The 21628-nt window shown below is 45.5% G+C and overlaps 2 protein-coding genes across 11 annotated transcripts in view; both read right to left on the reverse strand.

The window, feature by feature from the left end:
* Positions 1-647, reverse strand: part of LOC125000808 (beta-1,3-galactosyltransferase 1-like) — a 101613-nt gene extending 100966 nt beyond the window's left edge. For all 9 annotated transcript variants that reach the window (XR_007111390.1, XR_007111389.1, XR_007111388.1 and 6 more), the window contains exon 1: positions 531-647. The gene's annotated coding sequence lies outside the window, so the exon portion shown is untranslated. The remainder of the gene's footprint in view (positions 1-530) is intronic.
* Positions 648-5963: 5316 nt separating this feature from the next.
* xirp2a (xin actin binding repeat containing 2a) overlaps positions 5964-21628 on the reverse strand; it is a 45980-nt gene continuing 30315 nt past the window's right edge. For both annotated transcript variants that reach the window (XM_047576434.1, XM_047576435.1), the window contains 7 exons: positions 20266-20403; positions 18654-18734; positions 18463-18532; positions 18006-18109; positions 8259-17538; positions 6370-6503; positions 5964-6114 (listed from right to left, as the gene is read on the reverse strand). In XM_047576434.1, the coding sequence (XP_047432390.1) occupies positions 6409-6503; positions 8259-17538; positions 18006-18109; positions 18463-18532; positions 18654-18734; positions 20266-20403 (9768 nt within the window). In that variant the 3' untranslated portion in view covers positions 5964-6114; positions 6370-6408. The remainder of the gene's footprint in view (positions 6115-6369; positions 6504-8258; positions 17539-18005; positions 18110-18462; positions 18533-18653; positions 18735-20265; positions 20404-21628) is intronic.

Raw genomic sequence — 21628 nt, forward strand, 5'->3', positions numbered from 1 at the left:
TTATCTCATCCCCCCACCCGACTCCTGCTCTTCCTCTCCTTCACATACGGCAATGAGAGAGTGAGCCACATCGCTCCTCATTTAAATGGAGACATGCACTTAAAACGACAGCAGTTATTCCAATGTTAGAATTAGAGACACGGTACGAAGCAGCAGCAGCAGCACTAGAAGCAGGAGCAGCGAGCGGAAATAAACAAATAACTAAAATGTTAGGAAAGTAAACGTTCAACAGCAAGTTTTAAATTCCTCTGCAGCCACCGGACAGTGTTTTTGACACTACGAAAAAAGGTGGAAACAAATAAACAGACACAGCAGAGGGAAATGCTCAAGCGGTTCACCCACAAATAAAACGGCGGATAATTGACTTAGACGTTAACTCCGTTTAAATCCCACCCTCCCAAAACAAAAAACAAAATAAAAATAAAAAAATAAAAACACCGAGGTAGCGGAGGGGACAAAAAGCGCGAGGACACGACACGCGCTGCAGGAGGTGGAGAGAAAAAAGCAGCAGGACGTTTTTAAACCCCTACCTGTGCTGTTGTCCTCGTCTCCGCGGTTAAAACTTGTCCTGGACGCTGAGCTCCGTCCGCACCGCTCCGCTCCGCGCGGATATGTCCCCCCCACCCCGGCCACAACACACACCCCCCCTGCTCTCATCAGGCTCGCGCCAGGCTCGCACACGCTCGTGGAGGTGGAGAGACGGGAGCCGGGCGGAGGAGCGGACCAATCAGAGGACGGCGATCGGGAGCGAGCGGCGTGATGCCCGATTAAATTCATTTTATTTTATTTTTGTAATTATTTTATTTTTATTCGACAAAGAAATATTAAACATACAGTTAACCTCTTATAATCTAGCCTTTTTGTAAAAAAACAAAACAAACAAAAAAAAAAAACAAAACAAAACACGTCTATTTCGGAATATTTTGGAGCTCATGCACGATCTTGTTCTCCTTTGAAAGCCAAGACTCTGAAGTTTCTATCACCACTCTAAGTGGTATTGTTCTTGAGTAATCAAGAACACACAGTTAATAAATAAGAAGTTTGGGTTCTCCTGCTTATTTATTTATTTATTTATTAAATGTGTTATTTGAATCCTATAATAGCTTTTATTAAGGAAATCATTAGAAAATAACATGTTGCATCATGCAGCATTTACTCATCTCGTGGCCAGCGCTCTGATCGGTCCAAAAAGCTACTGCTCTCCCACATAGGACCCATAGGGATGCTAAGGGGTTAATATATTACACTACAAATACTAAGAACCCAAACACAGCACCAGTCTCTTTCCCAAAAGGAAAATAATCACTCTCATCTTCTATATTTGCGTGTCCTCTACAGTAGCGGTGTCAAACTCATTTTAGTCCGGGGGCCAGATACAGCCCAGTTTGATTTTAAGCAGGATGGACAAGTAATATAACAACACAATAAGCTATAAGTTTTTTCCCCATGTTCTGTCCACTTCTCCGACTGAAATAACAGTTGTTGTTTTTTTCACTGAAACACTGTGTTCTTCTCTGTAATTTACACTACAACTGCTGCTGGAGTCTTGACCTTTCTGCACTTTATCTTCCTGCTACATTTTGCCAGAAATATCTATCTATCTATCTATACAGTGCATATATTTTATTCTACAGTCGAAATACCTACATGTCTCCCAGCGCCGCCCCTTTTATAGAGCTCGCATTGGGGAGGCAACCTTCTTTAGTACGTTACAAATTTGTGTTATGGTCAGATGAATGAATCAATGTCAAACTTCAATATTCTGTTCAAAAACTGAAAGATTATTCGATGCACTGGCGGAAAAAATAAATCAATACTGTAAGCAATTCAGCCTCAAATCACTCCTCTTCTTTGCCCTGGCTGTGAAGAGATTCTTCCCTAATTCAATAAAAATGTAAAGAACGGGGAACGAAATCCCTTTCTGTTCAACAGTGCATCCAACGGTGCAGCAGAATCTTCAGTCTGGAGTCCGACCAAGCAAGTAGTTAATCCCCAAAAGTTGCCCCTTTTTTTTTTTGTACAAAATTTCCTCTTTTTGTATCACTGCTGAGTCTAGATATTAAATATTAAGGTTTTAGAGACGTGCAGGGTAGAAATTTTACCTATTCAATGCAAAGACAATGTTCATGAGAAATGTTAGGACGAATGAATGCCGATACTAGTCCAACATGTCGTATGGCACCAAGAACTAAGTGGACTTCTTGGGGTTCATGGATTGCCAGAGCGCAGCTGGGTGGTTCCCACACATTTTAGTTTAAAGCTGTTTCGTGGTAGACAGGAGAAGGTGAGTGTGCAGACAGATAGGAAAGGTGGATTACCCGTTGCCAGAAATCCTGCAAGGAACAGTTGGAGTGATGCTCCTTCTACTTGTGGATAATGGCCCCTCTGGAGCCCACGAGACGTATGGGAGCTTCAACATCCATCAGCAACCACTGGCGTTGTTACGGAGCGCTGCAATCTTGTTGAGAAGGTCTCGGGAGGGTTTCTTTGTCTGGATCTATCGTGAACTGTTTCTAATGTGACAGCCTGGTAAAAAATGATTTGTATCCTAGTATTCAGTACTGGGTAAGGCTTTCTTGTAACCCATCAGCATGCGCTAACTCAGCAGGAGTAGGAGGTAGAAAGGCCAAGTAAAAAATCAGCTGGCACCTTTCCTGCTTTTTCTTTGGGAGTTCAAGTTTTATGGATCGTTTCTGGAGATTAAAAACCCAGGTTTGGTCTGAATCCTACGTACGTGGTAAGAAAGTGTTGACTCATTCACTACCTATTTCCTGCTCATCTCCATTTCTTGTCAGTTTGTGTAACCGTAGACCATTGGTCCTCAACGGTTTTGAGATCTAGGCCCCAAACTGATGGAGAGACGAAGTAGGGACCCCCTACCTACTATATGTGTTCTACATTACACTTGGCTTAGTTATAAATACACATTATTATCATCATTTTGCATTCAGTATTAAGCTATCACTTATTCCTAAACCAAATTCTAACCAACCAAAGAATTTGTGACCCCTCTGCAGCTCCAACTTTATTCAAATCGGCCTTTCTTGAAGGCAGCACTTGCTCTTGACAGTTCCTGCTTCTCATGTCGTTCTGCAGTGCACATGTCTTTGTGAGCAGACTTGGAAAAAAGAAAATGTTTAACCACCCGGAATCGGGCACTGATTGATGCAACATAGTTCCAGTTTTGCGTGCAACCTTGCCTTGTTTCTGGTGCATCCTCAACACTGTGTCTTGTGATTGGTCACAGCTTCTGCACTGCTCTCTGTTTGGTGTAATATCTTTTTATATGCAGGTGCATTGTCTGGTGTTTTGCACTGTCTCTCGTCCTTCTGCTGTTGGAATCGTTGTCTGCATTGTTCACATTGTTTGTATTGTTTTGTATTGTCTGCATAAGCTTGCAAACATGCATGTTATGCTCAGTCTCTTGTTATTGTACTTAGTCTTCACGTAGCTCCAAGGTTTCCGAGGTGTGAAAGAAGCACCCTTAGTTTATCAACTCACTGACTATGAAAAGTCTCAGCAAACAGAAACACCATACTATAAATACATTTATAATCTGTTGCAGTCATAATATCCTGTGTGACTGGATGGGTGATTGTCTGCATGTATAATTGCTTGTCGCGGCGGATAAAACGATTAAAAACACGTAAAATTGCATCTCCCCTGGCTTGTCAATGAAAAGCGGGGGGAAAAAAATAGCCCAATTAAAAAAAAAAAAGAAAAAAAAGATGCCAAACAGCATTTCAGGAAAGGAAGCCAAATTATTGCACCAGCAACAGTTCTTCCTCAACTTCTGTCAGCACAATGTAGCGTGACCCACAAAGAAGTTGTGGAGCCATCACTTTTCTGACACTGAAGTGCTGTTTTTATTGTTTTTTCTTGTGTTTGTCTTGGGCAGATGTAATTAACACTGCAGTATATTCTCTTTGCAGCCAATTACCACACGCGTTCAAGCTGTAACTAGGAAAAAAAAAAAAAAATCTGCAAGAGGTGACAACAGCCACCTAATGGAAAAATCTGTAACTTCTGCAGCAGGCCTGCTCTATCAGTGAAAATCAATAGGCCTTTTGCCAAAGAGATCTCAGCTGGATTGTGTTATCTAGGTAGGCTATACATCAAAGTGGCCGGCAACACTAAAGAGATACAGCTAAGTACCATTACTGTCCCTGCTTCTGTGTGTGTGTGCACTTAGTGATAACAGAGTCATGTATTTTTGAGTTCATGAAGCTTTATTTCAACCAGAAGGCATTATAGAAATGAAAAAAAAGAGACAAAAAAGAAAGCAGGCCATTCATTCAAAGAAAAACAGTTACTTGATATTGCTCTTTTTTATTTTTTTTAATAAAGCCCTGTTAAGATCAAACATTCAAGAATAAATTTCCATTTCTCTGCACGCCAGGTGCATTCAATCGGCATCAAACAAAGCTAGATTTTGAATTTCAAAACTCAGTAAAAAACAAACAAAACAAAACAAAAAAAAGACGCTTAATTAAACCCGAGCAGTTCATCTCTCCATGGACACGTATGTGTAATGACATGTTGTAAGTGCTGCCCGCCTGTGTGTTGTGTCTGTAAATTCAAGGGCCCTCGTCGCTGTCGTAGTATCTGTTCCTCTTGATCTGCTCCTCCACTGTGAGAGCTTCACCGTCCTCCGCCCACAGAGATGCGTCGCCACCGCCGCCGCTGCCTTCGTCCTTTCCCCTCACGTCTGTCGCCTCCATTCCAAAATCCAAAAGGTCGTCCAGCGCCGACGCCCGAGGCTTCTCCCCGGCCGACTGGCAGAAGATGTCGGACTTGAAATCAGATAGCAAGCTGGAGCTGCTGGTGCTCAGGCCGGCGAAAATGTCCTCGAGGAAGCTCGATGTGCTAATCTTTGGCTCCGCGGCCTCGTCGCTTGGAAACGAAGTTCCCCCGGCAGTCTCCGGGAACAAATGTGTCTCTGGGTAGGAGTCTGTGGCTTCGGTACATTTGGCACCCGCTGGCACAAAAGCATCATCCCTCTGTGCCAATTGCAGCACTTCACTTGGCATCCATTTTGACTCTTCCCAGAAATCGACATGGGAGAAATCTGTGGCGCCGCTCTCGTCTTTCAAAGGGAGCGGCTGATTTGTCTTTTCCTCCAGCTCATCAAGGCCTGGAAGCAGGATTTCAGTTTCAAACAATATCTGGCTACCACCACTATTATTATTGTTGTTGTTGGAGTTTGCATTCAGTGCCTGTCCTGCCGCTGTCTCCTCATCTATTAAAGTGACCTTTACTGCCTCCTCTTTGTTCATGCTGTCATTATTTCCTTTATCTACCTCCTCCTGCTCTTCCCTCTCAAACACTGCACTCTCTACCTGCCCGTCGTGTCCATTTACGACCACTTCCTCCACACTTTCTGCACTTTTCCCTTCATTCCTCTCCGGCTCGTCCGCGCTCTCCACAGCCCCGCCATCGCTGCCCTCGCTTTGTTCTTCCACTTGCACTTGAGGGCGCACTTCAGAGTCCATTTCAGGACTCACTTCTGCCTCAGAGACACTGTTTGATTCTTTAGCTTCTTGGGAATCTCTCGCCGGCTCCTCGGCTGCTGCAAAGGAGGAGGCCGGAGCCTCGGCTTCTGCTGGGACCACTTCGGGGTTTTTCACACTCTCCTGAACTTTGTGATCTTCCTGGGGTCCATTTTCTACTGTAGGAACATCGGTTTGCTTCAATGCTGTCTTCTTAGAATGATTTGGGTGGTCATTTTCCTGAACTGAGCCCTCCTTGGGAGGCCATGACGGCTTAACCAACTTCAGCTCCTCTTCGACGGTGAAGGATTTCTTCGGGGAGTCTCCTTGGGGAGGCCACACCACTGAAATCTTGCTTGCGGGTCTTTTGTTCTCCTCCCCTGATTTGCCTATATCAGTGTCTTGTGTAACCGCGGCGCTCGGAGCTGGGGAAAATCTGGGCTCCGGCACTTTTCTCTCGGGTACTGGCGATTTCGGGGCCGAATTCTGTTGGTTCTTGTTACTCCATAGTTCTTTGTGAGGTTTTTGTCCGAATCCCTCGTCATAATTTCCTTTGGACTTGAACAGTTGCTTGTAGTGTGGTGTGCAGTACATTCGTCCATGGAGAGAGGCGTAGTTGCCAATGCTGTTTAAGAGAAAGAGAAGAGTTACTCTTAGAATACTGCTGGGGGGGGGGGAAGAGAAGTCTGTGAAGGGTTTCAGCCCAGAATAAAGTAGGGCTACTGGGTTTAGAGAGTTTCTTTAATAAGTTTTAAGTGATGGGAGTATCTATCTTCAAGAAACTCTACAAATCCAGCCGGCCTTTCTAACCTTAACCCCCAACCTCAACCCCAATCCCAACCCTAACCCTAAATCTTTATGGATAAACATGAGACTCCACCTTAGTTTGCCTCTGCAGTGTTCACAGCGGAAGCAGCTCTTATGGTAGTTTTGTTTGTCTGCGATCAGCGATTCCATGGGGTACACCCTCTTCCGACACACCTTGCACAGTTCTGACTCGGGAATTCGTATTTTCTGCAAAGAAGAAGAGGAAGAGCGATGACATTTTTAATTTCAAGTTACTTTCATTTCAGTTAATTTAATTTCCCGGAGTGAGCCATGCGATCTGGTGCAAACTGTCAGCAAACTAAAGTTAATTAACTCCAGTTGATAAATGCATTGCATAGAGGAAGTTAGTTAATGTTTCTGGAGGGCGGTTATTTGAAATATCTTTATGGGCTAGAAGAAAAAACTGATAAAGAATAGATTTTTGTTCATTAGGAGATTACATAATTGCTTTACAATAACTTATAATTAGGGGCAATGTTCTTATATATGGTCTTTATGGTGATGCAATTTTCTACCCTACAAAGGTTATAAATGTACTGACTATGAGCTTTAAATTTAATCAATATATGTGCAAATAATGATATACATACAAATTATGCTGGGAAATTAAGCATTAAATCATGTTACACATTAAGAGTATTCCCCTCTGATGCAACTCCACAAGAAACAGGAAGTAGGTACTCTTTAGCCTTATTATTTGTCCTGAGATTTAACTGGTCACTACATCTTTTTTATTATTTGTTTAGCTTATATAGCTTATATAAGCCACCGGATAAAGCAATGCAATGCAAAAAAGGATAATTAAAAGGTAATTCCCTGCATTTAACCCACCTGTTTGTGGTATTTATTCAGTAAAAAAGAAAAAAGAAATGGTTGTACAGGCAGTGTACTTGCAGTGTAGAGGAGAGGCCAAATTATTATTCTTATTATTTTTATATGAAGTTGTACATGGTACTGCCACAATTACTACTTCTTATAATAATACTATATATTTAATTTTTTTAAAAAAATAAATGAAGAATATTTTGCTTCCTGAATCTGCTTATGTTGTTGGCAACGACACACAAGTGACAACTTATTCATTCTTTATTACTTGTGTTGCAACGTAAAAATATGCAAATATGCAAAATATGAGTCTTGAAACTTCAACTGAAACAAAAACAGAAAAGAGTCGTCCAACGAATCAAAGCAACCGTTTGCATGGCATTAACCAAATCAGGCGTCCTCAAAAAGTGCATTAATCGCTGTTAATTGTTAGGAAGCTTATTTCTGTTCAACACAATCAGTTCCCAGTGGAAGAGTTCCAGACAAACTTTCCACAACAAAAAATTAGAAGCTGGGCCCGTTGGTTTGGCTTCCAGGGCATCAACACAACTCTGTTTTTTCTTTTGAATTGTGGAAAAAAAAAATGCACCACACTGTAATTAATTTATTAGTTTAAGAATTGCAATTTATTTTACAAAGAAGAGCTGGTGTTTGAAGGGCCAAGAGGGATTTGTGTTGCCATTTCAAAAGCCTGGAAAATGGAAATAGTTTAATATTTAAACTCACTTTGGAATAAAAGTAAAGTCTTGCTGGAGACAATCCAAGCAGTTTTCGTCTGCCTCGAAGAATAAAAGCATCCCCACGCCCGGGCATGAGAAATATTAACTCAATATGTTAGCGACATTGCCAGCTTCACACATCAGCATGAATAAAGAATATCATGTCTAACCTGTGAATACTAAAAGAAACTGTGAGTATAACTGCTCCAGGTTTCAGTGGGAACAGTTCAAACAAAAGAAAACACATAAAAGAGACGTCAATGGTAGTGGCAAGGCAATGTTAATGACTCTTTTCTTTCCACACGGTGCAGTCGATGCCTTAAATCAATTGTCACACACAAAGCAACACACCCGTCACGACTGTTTAGTGCCCTCATGCTGCACAGGCTCGGTTTACCCGTCACAACGGTCTCCTGCTGGTGCGTTACGATCTGCGAGGTCCTCTGCTCTGTGACACTGAACCCCAGGTTCTGGAAGACGCCCTGGCTCTCGGCCCACGACTGCTGGAAGTTTCTCAGCAGCTCCTCGGCGGAGGCCTCGGGGGCCACGCCGAGGGTCGGGACCGCCCCTCTCACCACGTCCGCGTAGGACGGAGGGTTGCCGCGGGTCAGGGAGCTCTCAGAGTGCACCTCGCTCCTCGTCTCTTTTGTCACGTTCCCGAAGTCGTCAATGCTGCAGAATTGCTCGGTGACCGAGGCGGCGGATTCACAGTGACCCACCGACTCGGGCTCTCTTCTCTCTATGTGCTCTCTGAGCTCCCTGGCTGCTTGGGAGCTGTGCTCCCCGGTCTCGAACACGTCCTTTATCGCCTTAACGGTGAATGTGGGGATTTCTTCGGTTCTTGGTGTGTGTGGTTCCGCCTCCACGTCCTCCGTATCACTGCCCAGCCTCTCCGTTATCACAATAGGATCTTTTCTGGTGTAAACCTTCGGCTGCGCGGCTTCAAACCTGTTCACGAGCTTCGACAGGTCAACTCTGGGGAGGTCTTCTTTTAGAATATCTATGGTGACCCCCTCTGCGGCTTCCTCAGCGTCAGCTCCCAGGCGTTCAGGGATTTCGATGGGGTCCTTCCGAATGTATACCCTGCTCACCTCCGCCTTCTGCGCCTCCTCAAAGAAAGACTTTTTGTCCTTGACCGTCATCATCGAGTCCCCCATTTCGTCGACATCCAGCACCTCCTGCTCGCTCCTCTCAACGGGGGTCTCCCTGTCGCTGCACGAGGACGGCCTCTCTATTTCTGAGGCGATGTGCTCCGGCACCGGCATAGGAGGCGGCGGTGGGGTTATGTCGCGGGAAAACTTGGAGGTGCCATCCCTCAGCTTCATCAGCTTCTCCGAGCGGCTCAGGGTAGGAGAAGGCGTGGCCCTGCTGAAGGTGGGAGTGTAGGACTTGCGAGGAGGAGGCGGAGGCGTCTTAGCTAGTTTGTAGGGGGGAGGAGAAGGAGTCACTCTGAGCGGCGAGTCCACCTTCCGTGATTCAATGCTAATAAAAGTGGGAGATGGAGTGCGGATACTTGCTAATGGGGAGGACACTCTCTTCTCTGCCACTTCACTCAGCTCTTGATGCACTTTGCTCTCTTGAAGAGACTTTTTCTCCTCCGTCACTTTCTTTTCAGTTTTGGACGAGCCGATGCTAATCTTTGAAATCTTTGCAGTCGCAGCATTGAAAACTTTCTTCTCTGGCTTCGGAGGAACCAGCGGCGGCGCTGCTGGCGGTTCCTCTCTTTCCTCCTTCTCCACCGCTGTCAAGTTTTTCTCCACAAATGAGAGCTTTGCCTGAACGATATTCTTCACATAGACCATCATCTCTTTCAGCTTCTTCTTGCTTTGCTGCTTAGCAATCTCACTCAGATTCCTTCTCTCATCCGTGCCCATCACCCAGTCGGGGACTTCGCTTATAATCATCCTGACGGGGTTGGAGTCTATTTTGCCTGGCGTGCCCTCCAGTTCTTTTATTTGCACAAGCAGCTGCCGCATTACACTGCATTTCTCTAAATCTGTGATCTCTTCTGGGTGAGCCTCGTGTTTCTGAGACATTTTCCCTGACACCGACACATCCTTCAGCTCCCCTTTCACCTTCCCTCCCTTTATCTGCGTTTTATTACATTCTGCCGCTTGCAGCTTCATTTGCTGCTTTTGGATCTGGACAGTCTCCTGCTTCTGATGGCTTTGTTGCACCACACTCTCAGTCACCACCACCTCCTCGTGTCTGTGAACGTGCTCTGTCTTCATGCTCTGCTGGCTGTGGGAGACAGACACATGGCCTTGTCCTTGATGGGCTGCTGCGGATGTTATCTTAGCCATCTTAGGCACGGAAACACTAACCGATGGTGACAGCTTTACTTCTGTCTCACTTTTTTGCACCTGCTTTCCTTTCTTCGCATGAGCCTCCGCTTCCGTTACCTTCGAGGGCGGGGTCACCTGACTCTTCCTCTCTTTCACTGTCACATCCGTCTTTATCTCGGCCCTCGCTGACGTCAGCTGCTGGCCTTCCAGGTTCACTTTTGTCTCGCTTCTCAGTGACACATTACTTTTCTCTTGCTGTGAATGCGCCTCGCTTTTCACCGCTTCCTTTTGTACCGAACTCTCGCATTTCTCCTCTTTCTTCTCCGTCGGCATCTTAAAGGTTTTCACCTTGAAACTTGGAGTTACTTTTGGGATTTTAGTGGGGAGAGAGGGGCTCATTTTCCCTTCCTGTGACAGAGGCGCATTAATATTCTTCGCATCTTCGGCTTTCAATGTGACCGTGGCCTGGCCTTGGAGATTTACGCTCTCGTGGACAGCGCTCTGTGTGGCGGTGATAGACCTCGCGCTGGATTTCTTAATAAACTGCTGCTGCTCCGTGACCGAAGAAGTGACCACGTTCGAACGCGACCGGACTTCGCTCTCCGAGGCCTCGTGATGTGACTGAGAAATGGATGCGGCCTGGCTCTGGTTTGCTGTTTGAGCTTTTTTAATAACATCGGTTGAGGCAAGGATTTTTTCTGAGGAGCGCTCGCTGGAAATATTCTTTTTATCCAAGGACACGTTTGAAGATGCAGAGGCAGATTTCTTATTTACCACAGAGATCAAGGGTTTGCTCAGAGGGATCTGAGATGGGGTTTTCTTGGCAGGCGAGTCTTGCGCCAGCATTTCTTCTTTGGAAACCGTCTTAGCTTCTTCTACTTTTGCCTTTGTCACCTCCACAGTTTTGTCTTTCTCGGTTTTGTCTGCTGCAAAAAACTCAGTGGCAGTGGCAGCAGAGGATTGTGTGCTAACCAGAGGAGAAGTGGGAGTTGAGGCTTGACTCTTCTCCATTTCCTCTCGCTCTCTTTGCTGCCGGTACCTTTCCTCTGCGAGCATGAGAGGGGTTTTAAATTTGCGAGCGTAGGGCCTCGCTGCCGGAGCTGGTGCAGGGTCCGGGGATGGAGGGAGTTTAAGGGGAGGCACAAACACTTTTTTAGGCGGCTGGGGGCTTTCTTTTTGCACCGGCTTCACTGGCATGCTTGGTATTTTTGTTGATGACACTGCTTTTGATTCACTCTGATTAGTTATTTCTATCTTTTTAGTCGTTTCCTGTTTCACCTCCTGCACTTTGGCTTCTTCTTTTTGCGCTGCTGACGCCACTACTGATACTGCTACTGACACATTATCAGGTGGGCGCTGAGGTGGAGGCGGTGGAGGAGGCGTTGGTTGTTTTTTCTGCCACTTAGGTTTGACTTGTATGGGTTTCTTTTCTGGTTCTGGTTGCTTGGGCACTTTGAACAAAGGCTTCCCGACGGGCTTCGCCGGCTTTGCAGGGGGAGGCTGAGGTATCGCGTTGAGCTCTTGCTGCGACGGAGGTGGAGGGAGGAAATCCTGACCACCCGCAGCGGACGGAGGCGGCGGAGGTGGAGGAGGAGGGAAGAATTCAGTCTCAGACCTTAGGAATTCCATAGCAGGAGGAGGGGGAGGAGGAGGGGGCGGGAGGTCACTGTCGTGCCTCATGGTCGAAGGGCTCTCCGACACAGGCGATGGCGGCGGAGGGAGGGAGAGCTCAGACTCCGAGGGTGGAGGAGGTGAGGAGGGAGGAGGCGGGAAATGGATCTCAGCCTTCGCCTTTTTAATCGCACCTTTCCCTTTCACCTCGAGTTGACGGTTATCGACCTTCAGATTCTTGAAGCTCTGCTTTTGTGCGAGAGCCTTTGTCCCCATCTGCTTCTGAGACGTGGACGTTTGCTCGGATACGGCAGACATGACGTTCTGCTTGTGCACGACAGTCTTCTCCGTCACCGTCGTCTGCACCTGTTTGATTGTCTTGGCTTCACACGTCTGCTTGTGTGACGTATTTGTCTGTGATGTCTGTTGCACCTCTTTCATCACATTCACGTCAGCAGCTTTAGTCTCCGTTTGATCATTGTTACTCTTTTGTTTATTCTTCACTGTAACAGGCTTCGCAGCTTGTATTTTCTGTGGGGGCGGCACTTTCTGATTCTGTTCTTTCAGGCTCTTCTGCTGAGAGGCCCCAGTGGGATTGTCTGTTTTGGCTACGGTAACAGCGTGGTCCTCTTGGGTTATTACCTGTGTTTTCAGCAATTTGCTTTCGTGGTGCCTCTGTGTGAGCTTCTGTGACTCACTGCTCTGAGAGAGGTTTTTCACAGTGGGGGCTGGATTTTCTGGAGCACTCTCCCTCTTACCTTCATGTGCACATTCATGCTCCACTTGCTTTACAGATGTTGGATTTTTGATGGTCATTTTCGCTTTCTTGGAAGGATGTATATGTCTCTTACTCGAATATTGTTTTCTTTGCATGAGACACTTTATCGCTCCTTGAACGTCGCCTTTTACAACCTCCTCTTTCTCCATCTGCGCCGTCTCCTGGCCTTCATAAAGGCATTTGATGGATGTTTTCACATCTCCTTCAATGCTCCCTCTGCGCTGCATTTTTGGAGATGTACCCGGCTCCAGCAGTAGCTGGATGGTGCCTTTAACATCCCCTTGTTCGCTCACTTGGTGCTGGTAAACCTTTTTATCGCTCGACGCCTCGTGTAAACTCTGCAGGGCGGTGTGAATGTCTCCTTTGATAATTTCCTCCTTTTCCACCTCTTTCACAACTTGCGTCGCCTCCTCTAGGGACTTCAGGGTCCCTTTTATATCGCCCGGCACTAAATCTTCAACGGTTGCTTCCGTTTTGGTGGATGTAGATTTTTCCAGCGACTCAAGAGCACCCCGAATGTCTCCCCTGACGATTTCAGGCTTTTCCATTTCTTTGGCTTGATGTTGAGCCTCTTCCAGAGACTTTAAAGTAGTGGGTATATCTCCCTTTACCACCTCCTCTTTCTCTATTACCACTTTCTGATTGATGGCTTGGGTCAGAGAATCCAGGGCCGCATTAAGGTCACCTTTAACAATGTCCTTCTTTTCTAGGTTTCTGTAAGTGACTGCAGGCTCAGTCATAAAGACTTTAACGCTGCTGTGCACATCGCCGGGAACTATATCGTCCTCCGCCACCGTGCGACCAATCTGCTGCTGATTCTTACGCAGCAAAATCTTCGTCTCCTCAATGTCACCACCGATGATGCGCTCCTTACGCACTGTCTCCTGCTCTTCGTCCGGTTCATACTGAAGCTGCTTCAGGTAATCCAGGGCCCCAGACTCGATGCATGTGGAGTAAAAGCTCACGTTGCCCCTCTCTGTTTCTCCGACCCGTATCTTCTTGGAATCTTCTCCTCCTGAGTTGGAGAGGAGGCGGTGGAGAGTTTTGTTAACATTCCCTTGAATTATGTCCTCTTTGTCGATGCTCGTTCTCTGCTCTTTATTTAAAAGGGAATATATAGTCATCCTCACGTCTCCTTTCTCATCCTCTTGAATCAGAATTCCATGCTTAGAGGAGCCCTCGTTTTTGAGTAGGTTGCTCATGGCCTCTTGAATGTCACCGCGGATAATTTCCTCCTTCTCAATGCCAATTCCCCTTTCCTGGCTGAACAGCTGCTTCACCGTGGTGTTTATGTTCCCCCGCTCCTCTTTGTCAATGGTTATGGCTCTCTCAGTGATCTCCCTGCGGTTGAGAAGGTTCATCATTATGTTGCTTAGGTCCCCTCTGATAACCTCCTCTTTTTGTATTTCTGGAGCCTCCTGGTTCATGAGTTTATACTTAGCCATGCGGACATCGCCGATCTCATCTGTCTCGATGAGGATACCCTGAGAGTCCACCATTTTCTGAGAGTATAGTTCCTCAAGTGTCTCCTTAATGCTTTTACCTATTATTTCAGTTTTTTCCATGCTGCTCTCGTTGAATTGGTGAAATGGAGTGGATTCAAAAAGCCACGTTGTTGACTTCACGTCGCCCTGTGGGATTTCCTCCTTTCTCACAACGAGCTCTGAGCCATCACTCTCCTTGATACTGTCAAGAGGCTGCTTCTCAAAGAGCCACACAGACTGCTTAACGTCCCCTTTCATCACTTCCTCTTTTGTCACCTTCTCCATGCCGTCATACTCGGTGCCGTCGCCGCGGATCTCGTCAATTGTGCGGGTTTCAAACATCCACGTGGCAGACCTGACGTCGCCTTTTTGGATTTCGCTAACGCTAACCGTTCTGATGTACTTCTGAGACATCTCGTCGGTCTCGAACCGCTGCTTGTTTGTCTTCACGTCACCCCCCTGGATGTCTGCAACCGTCTTCGACCTTACTTTCATGTCCTCTGCAATTTCATCCAGAGGTTGTGTTTCAAACCTCCACCTGGCGGAGCTTACGTCCCCTTTGTTGATGCCTTCCTCAGTCACGGCTTTAATAACATAGACCTCCTCTGAATCCCTTATTGAATCCAAAGGCTTTGTCTCAAACAGCCACCTGGCCCCTACCACATCTCCTTTCATGACTTCTTCTTTGGTAACAGTTGTTACTTCATGATAATGCCCCTCTTTGTCACAGATGGCATACAGCGGCTGAGTTTCAAACATCATGGTGTAGTTTTTCACATCTCCCCTCTCTGTTTCCTCTCTAAAGATACTAGTGAGCTTGGAAATATCCGTCTCCGTGGACTCCTCTTTAATTTGATCCAGAGAGTATGTTTCAAAAATGAAGCGGCCTTTGTCAACATCGCCTCCCTGAACATCTATCACCGTTCGACTCTCTTTCACGTCTGTGGTTTCATCACGAATGGCATCGATCGGCTGGTTCTCAAACTTCCAGGTGCAGTTGACCACGTTTCCCCTCTGGATGTCTTCAGCCTGTTGCGTCTTCAGCCTGTGCATTGTCTCCTCTGAGGTGGAGCTCACAATGTCGGAGGAGCGGTTCTCAAAGATGTACTTCATCCTGGAAACGTCACCGGACTGGATGTCGATCTCGGTGACCCTCCTGAAAGAACTGCTGTCCTCGCCCGTGATGTTTTCCAGATTCTCGGTTTCAAACAAGAAGCGAGCCAGCCGAACATCTTTTCCTTGAATGTCCTCTTGCTTCATCGTGCAGGTTTTCAGAATCGTCTCGGACTCTGACTCCGAATGGTCGCGGATGTTGTCGAGCGTCTGGGTCTCAAAAAGCCAAGTGCATGTCTTCACGTCACCTTTTTGCACTTCTTCGACGTCGGTCTCACTTTTCTCCACCTTTTCGTACAGAACATCCATCGGTTGAGTCTCAAAGAGCCACCTGCAAGTCTTTACGTCCCCTTTCTCTATTTCGATACCTTCCTTTGTTTTTTGTTCTTCTTCCTCATAGTTATTGAAAAATTTAATGGCGTCAAGTGCTTGAGTTTCAAACAGCCACTTTGCTGTTTTGACATCCCCAGACTGAACCTCTTGTTTGGATATGCCTTTTATCAACTGAAACTTGTTGATGCTCTCGTCAAATTCGTCAATGGGGCGCGTTTCAAACATCCATCTGCAGCTGCGCACATCTCCCTTCACAATCTCCTCACGCCTCACCGTCTTCACCTCATGGTAATGGCCGGAGCTGTCCTGCATAGCGTACATCGGGGTGGATTCAAAGAGAACTCTGTTGGATTTGACAGATCCGCTTGCGACGCCTTCCACTTGAATTTTCTGCGCTCCCTCACATTTACTTAAATCCATACTTTCAAACCTTTCCTTGTAGTTTGACACGTCTCCTTTGTCGAGTGCTTCAATGTTCACCGTTCTCATGATCTCCTTCTTTTCCTCCCTTATATTTTCCAGCGGCTGGCTCTCAAAGACCCACTTCTGATGCCTCACGTCGCCCTTCTCTTCCTCGGACGTAACAGTTTTCTTAAGTTTTCCCACCTCAAGCAGCTCTTTCAGATTCTCCATGGGCACAGTCTCAAACAGATGCTTGGCCGTTCGGACATCGCCTCCGACAATCTCCTCAGAGGTTAAAGGTCGAGCGTTGGCGTTGTCTTTCAAGGTGTCCATTGGCTGAGTTTCAAAAACGAGACATTGCTTCCGTACGTCGGCTCCTATCACTTCTTCCCTTTGCTTTCTGACGCTCTCCCATTCCTCATCCTTAATGCTGTCAAGAGTTTTAGTTTCAAACAGCCATCTACCTTTGTTCACACCACCTTGAGCGTTGTCCTCCATGGAAATACCACATATCAGCTTGACATTCGCAGGGTCTTTGTTGATCATATCTAGAGGCTGAGTTTCAAACATCCAACGCGACGTTTTCACATCTCCTTTCTCAGTCTCCTCCCTGCGTATGGTGGTGATTTCCAGCATCTCTCCCGAATCCCCTCGGATGACGCACATGGGCTGCGTCTCGAACATGCGGGTGGTTGTAGTCACGTCCCCCTTGATCTCCTCCAGCTCAGACTTCAGGTTCAGGAAGTGGCTCTCCTCAATGGTTTCCGTTTTACCCAGGCAATCCAGGTGCTGGGTCTCAAAGAGATACCTGGCGGTTTTAACGTCCCCACCGGTAATGTCTTTGGTTGCGTCCCCATCCGTCTCTTGCTCGTCTTCTTGGTAGATCTTATTCAGATAGTCGAGTGGCTGAGTTTCAAAAAGCCAAGTTGCTGTGCGGACGTCTCCTCTCGCAAGATCCTTCTGCTTTTGTGTCTGCTCCGTTGTGTCGGAGGTCTCTGTCCCCAGAGCATCAATGGGCTTAGTCTCAAACATCCAAGCGGTGTATCTAACATCTTTGCCAGCAATTATTTCTTGCTGGGCGATATTCTTTTCCTCGCTCTCATCCGGGGAATCGTCTTTAATCGCATCAAGCGGCTTGTTCTCAAACATCCAGCGCATGGACTGCACTTCACCCCTGAGGATCTCATCCCAGTCCACAGACTCTCCATCGGGACTTGAACACTGACTAGAGCTGTTGTCATCATTTTCAAACTTATAGCACGCCATCTGGACATCCCCCACCACATCCTTACTTTCCAATTCTGCCCTTTCGGCTTCGGTCAGCTGATTCAAGAAGTCTGCCTCGAGGTTCTTGCGCACCTCTGGATTTATATGCTTGTAGAGGCGCTTTAGTTCGGCCATGCTCTTGTGTTTAAAGTACTGCTCCTTACTGACAGCGTACTTGTGTTGAGAGGCTTGATCCTGAGACTGGGAAGAGATTTCTTGGGATACCTGCACCAGGCTTGATGGCGGGGGAGGGAAATCATCTGTCGCCTCATAAGCTACAGACGCGGCAGACGCTACAGACGAAGCTGACTTTACGGTGGAGGAAGTGTCATAGCTTGTGACTGTAGAAGTTTTTGACGACTGGTTTACTGGTGTCCATTGAAACTGACTGAAATCCACATCGACCTATGTTCCATAAGCAGTGTTAGTTACGGAGAGAGAAGGAAAGTGAGGGTAGAGAAACAGTCAGAAAATGTTTTCATTTTCATAGAAAGCAGAGAAAGTTCAGGTTTGAAGTTGAGAGTAATAAAAGAACCTCAAATAATAATTATTGCTGCAAAGCAAAGGAAGTGAAAGCAACAAATAAGACACCTAATTGGGATGTAAATACACAAATACACCTGTTGATTTGTTGATTGACTTGATTGAATTATTCATTGAACTACAGACAATAATGCGAGTTCTTGAATTAAACAACGGTTTCCTATAAACACAGCCTCCGACTCTGGCCGTGTGGTGACATGAGGTCTTTCACGCAGTCCTGTCCAACTTTGTGGTATCCGCAATTTCCTTTTGATGATTTCAAGATGTCTATTCTTCATGCTGATGGAAAAAAAAGACCATCCATTAAGATAAACAGACAGCATCATTACCTTAATTTCCTTGGCAGGTGCGGCTTCCTCAATCGTTTTTTCATACTGCTGCTTCAAAGCCTGAGTGGAAACCTTTGGTAGGTCCTCTCCTCCGACAAGCATAACTGAATTAGACAGAAGAAGAAGGCTGCCTCATTAAGTCATTCACAGTGAGGGAGCTCAGGGGGATTGGGAAGAGAAATAAATCATTTCATTAAAAACCTGAGTAGTTTTCATTTTCTGAAACCATGCAGCAGTGATTGCCCAATTTCCACTTCCCAATATTTTACCTTCCTGACTTTGCCCTGATTAGATTTGCCGCCATGCACTGAATGGAAAATCAACTGTGCTCCGACTCATTTTCGTAGCTCATCCCTTATTCAGCTCATAACGGGTTTGATGATTAATACACAGGACGCAAGCAGTGCTGCAATAAAAAAGGTGCAAATTACAATATAAAAGGCATGAGCGGAATCACCTGTTTCATTGTAATGGTTCCCGTAACTAGCAGCCACGTTGTTATGCTGGACTCTTTGATCGTGGATCACCTAGGAAAAGATGGGGACGTTTAAAATCAGCAATGAGGAGTAAAAGGCTAATTTACTATTAAATTATGAAGTAAAAATGCACATTAGTGTTAATATGCGGTCATACAGCTGGTGTCAGTACCTCCTGTTTAGAGAGCGCTGTTGTTGGGACGACCTCTCTGGCACTGCTTCTCACCGTCACCTCTGAGGAGCTTGACATCTCCTGTGAAATGCAGAAAAATGTGGACCATCATATATAAGTGCAAAACTATAGACACACTTTTATCACTTTTGACTGCAAGTTAGAGTGTAACCCGTTTTTATATTGTGTAAAAGTCAAATAAAACCCCTCTGTAACCAATCTTTTTTCCATTATTGTGCTTCCTCCCAGGGACTGTGTTTGAATTCGGGGAGAAAAGGGCTAAAGATTACAAAAAACGCACGGAACTGCATCATCCATTTCCTCCACTGAGATTCATGCAATTTGAAAGAGATGAAAGAGGAATGTGATATCTGAGCTTGTATCCTCCGCTGTTAACATGAAAGATACATGGAGGGCGGGTGTGCTCTGTACTTCTAATATCACTTATGCAGGCATAGTAATATCATTGCCGATGTAAAACAGAGGATTTGCCATCACACCTGTGCAAAGAAACTTGAGGAAAAAAGTAGTGTTGCTGCAGAGGAGCAATAACTCAATCAAACCTTTCCCCCTTCATGAACCCCAATGTAAAATTTAGCATTCAGCAAGGCCCCCGTTCGCTCGCTGAATCCACTCTGCTTCGCCGCCTGAATGAGCACGTGGGGAGAGTGCATGGAGGGGCAGCATTGACCTTACTTCACTGAGATCTGGCCCCCCCGTCCTCCCGTCGCTGACTGCTGCTAACGCGTTCTGGCATTTTGCTCACGCAGTGGATGACAGAACCACAGAGACAAGCAAAGTTCAAGGTGCCCTCTTTGATTTGACCTGCTGGAATGCCTCCGCCGTGCCAGCCAAGTTTTTCCAATAAAGAGCTACAGTAGAATCTAAATCATTCAGTGGCTTTCATACGTTTCTCGCACGGAGAGCTGCACCGCCTGCCAAGTTATGTGGAGTCTTAAGAGGAGGAAGAAAAATGTACCTTTCATCCACCGTTGTCTTATAAATCAATATCTGATGATATTATCACATATGCAGACAGTTGTTTAGTATATGTGCACAAAACTGCAGATGCATGAAAGTCATTTTAGAGAACACTATTATAACTAAAATAGTTTTGTTGAATATAGGGTCAAGATACTTTCCATACTTTACAAGATACATAGTCTACTTCTGAAATACTCAGAGCTAGCACATGTACTTGCATGTGCATGCAGAGCATCATGTTGTCGTTTAGACCCTTAAGCCATTGTCACAACAGGAGCCAATTCAACATGATCATTTTAATTAGCCTGTACAAAATTAAATTCAGCCAAAGTGCACTAGTCAGGATTTTGTGTTTATTATCTGTAGTACAACTACTGGCCCAGAAGAGGGAGGCAAAGTGCATTGTGGCACAGTTTTCAGATTCTGTCAGGCAGGCCACCATGTGGTGCATAGCTGATGGAGACTCATGTTAGCAGGCTCAAAATGATGACAAAAGGTAATAAAACAATGCCATTTGCCTTTGTTGTGAATTGTTTTCAAGGATTTGATGAAATAAAATAAACATTTGTAGCTGAAGCTAGCTTATTAGCGTATCATTAATTAATATGTTATCGTTCAGTCATTGTACCTGGACTGTTCTCTGCTGGAAATGGAACTGGGTGACGCTGGACTGGGAGGATGACGAGGTGAACTCCTGATTTTCAAACTGTTTCTTCACACTGGCCAGACCACCAGGCAGCGAACATGCTTCCGACTCGTCCATCATCTGTCAGCAGAAAAACAGATCACATACTTAATAATAATAATTACCTGGAACCCCAAATTAATTAAACACACTATCATCCTACAGTTGTGGGATTTAGGAGATCGGTTTTGAACTTGGTGAACAAACCTCTGCGCTCATCGTTGGTGCTATGATGCAGAATATTTGCATTATACTGACATGGAAGCAAATGCAAAGACATTATGCTAATGCTTATAGAAACCTCATCAGCGTTGGCGTCCTTTTATGCAAGACATGAATGGCATGATATAAAACATTCCCTTTGCTTTAGTATTCTCGAGGGTGTGTAGATCTCGCCTTACATAATCCCAAGACAAATGCATGACACAACAAAGTCAGGCAACATCTTTACAAATCATTTTCCGTACGAAAATTGCAAATACAGGAAAGATGCCCCGTTTTATTGGAAGCACTGTTTCCACATCTATCCCACAACAGAGAGTATAAACATCAGTAGAAAAATTCAGTTTAATGGAACAAATTTGCTTTTCAATATTTTATACGGAGCTACGTAAGGAATTACAGGCATGAGTCTTATTTCTTTGGAAGGAAAGAGCAAGAGTGAGAGAGACGAATTTCTAACAGGCATGAGAATGGAGGAGGCAGCCGTCGCCCTATGAGATCTGGGTGAGAATGCACTTTGACTATTTGATACAATAATCTCCTTTTGGGATTGTCAATTACGATCCTAATAAAACATTCATGTGTATCCTTCTGCATATATAGCATCTGGGAAACGGCAATATATATGAGAATATCCACTTTTGCTCCTGTTGCGTGTGTGTGTGTCACAGATAAAACTGACGTTGTGGGGACCTGCAACCGATCACACGTTATGGGGACACGTCTCCCTAATGAGGACGGATCCCCTAATGTTTTAGATTTAGAGTTAAGCTTGTAATAGTTATTGTTAAGGTTGGAGTATGTTTCGAGGAAATTAATTTAGGGCAGGGTAATATCCTCTGGAGTCATGGATACACGCCTGAGTAATTTGCAAGTTATTGCACAGCAGCTCAGGTCAGCGACATTTTATGGCAGGGCACCACAGTATCAATATTTTACTACCTTAGGGTACAAAAGCTTCGTTAATACTGAGCATCATCCGCATAATGTCTATATGAGCATGCTTAGAGGCACTTTCCTTTCCCATCATATATTATTCGTGCGACCTCATATCTTGGCCTTATTTTCATTTGTTGGAGTTCAC

The sequence above is a fragment of the Mugil cephalus genome, chromosome 23 (assembly GCF_022458985.1).
Source record: "Mugil cephalus isolate CIBA_MC_2020 chromosome 23, CIBA_Mcephalus_1.1, whole genome shotgun sequence".
In the NCBI taxonomy this organism is placed as follows: domain Eukaryota; kingdom Metazoa; phylum Chordata; class Actinopteri; order Mugiliformes; family Mugilidae; genus Mugil; species Mugil cephalus.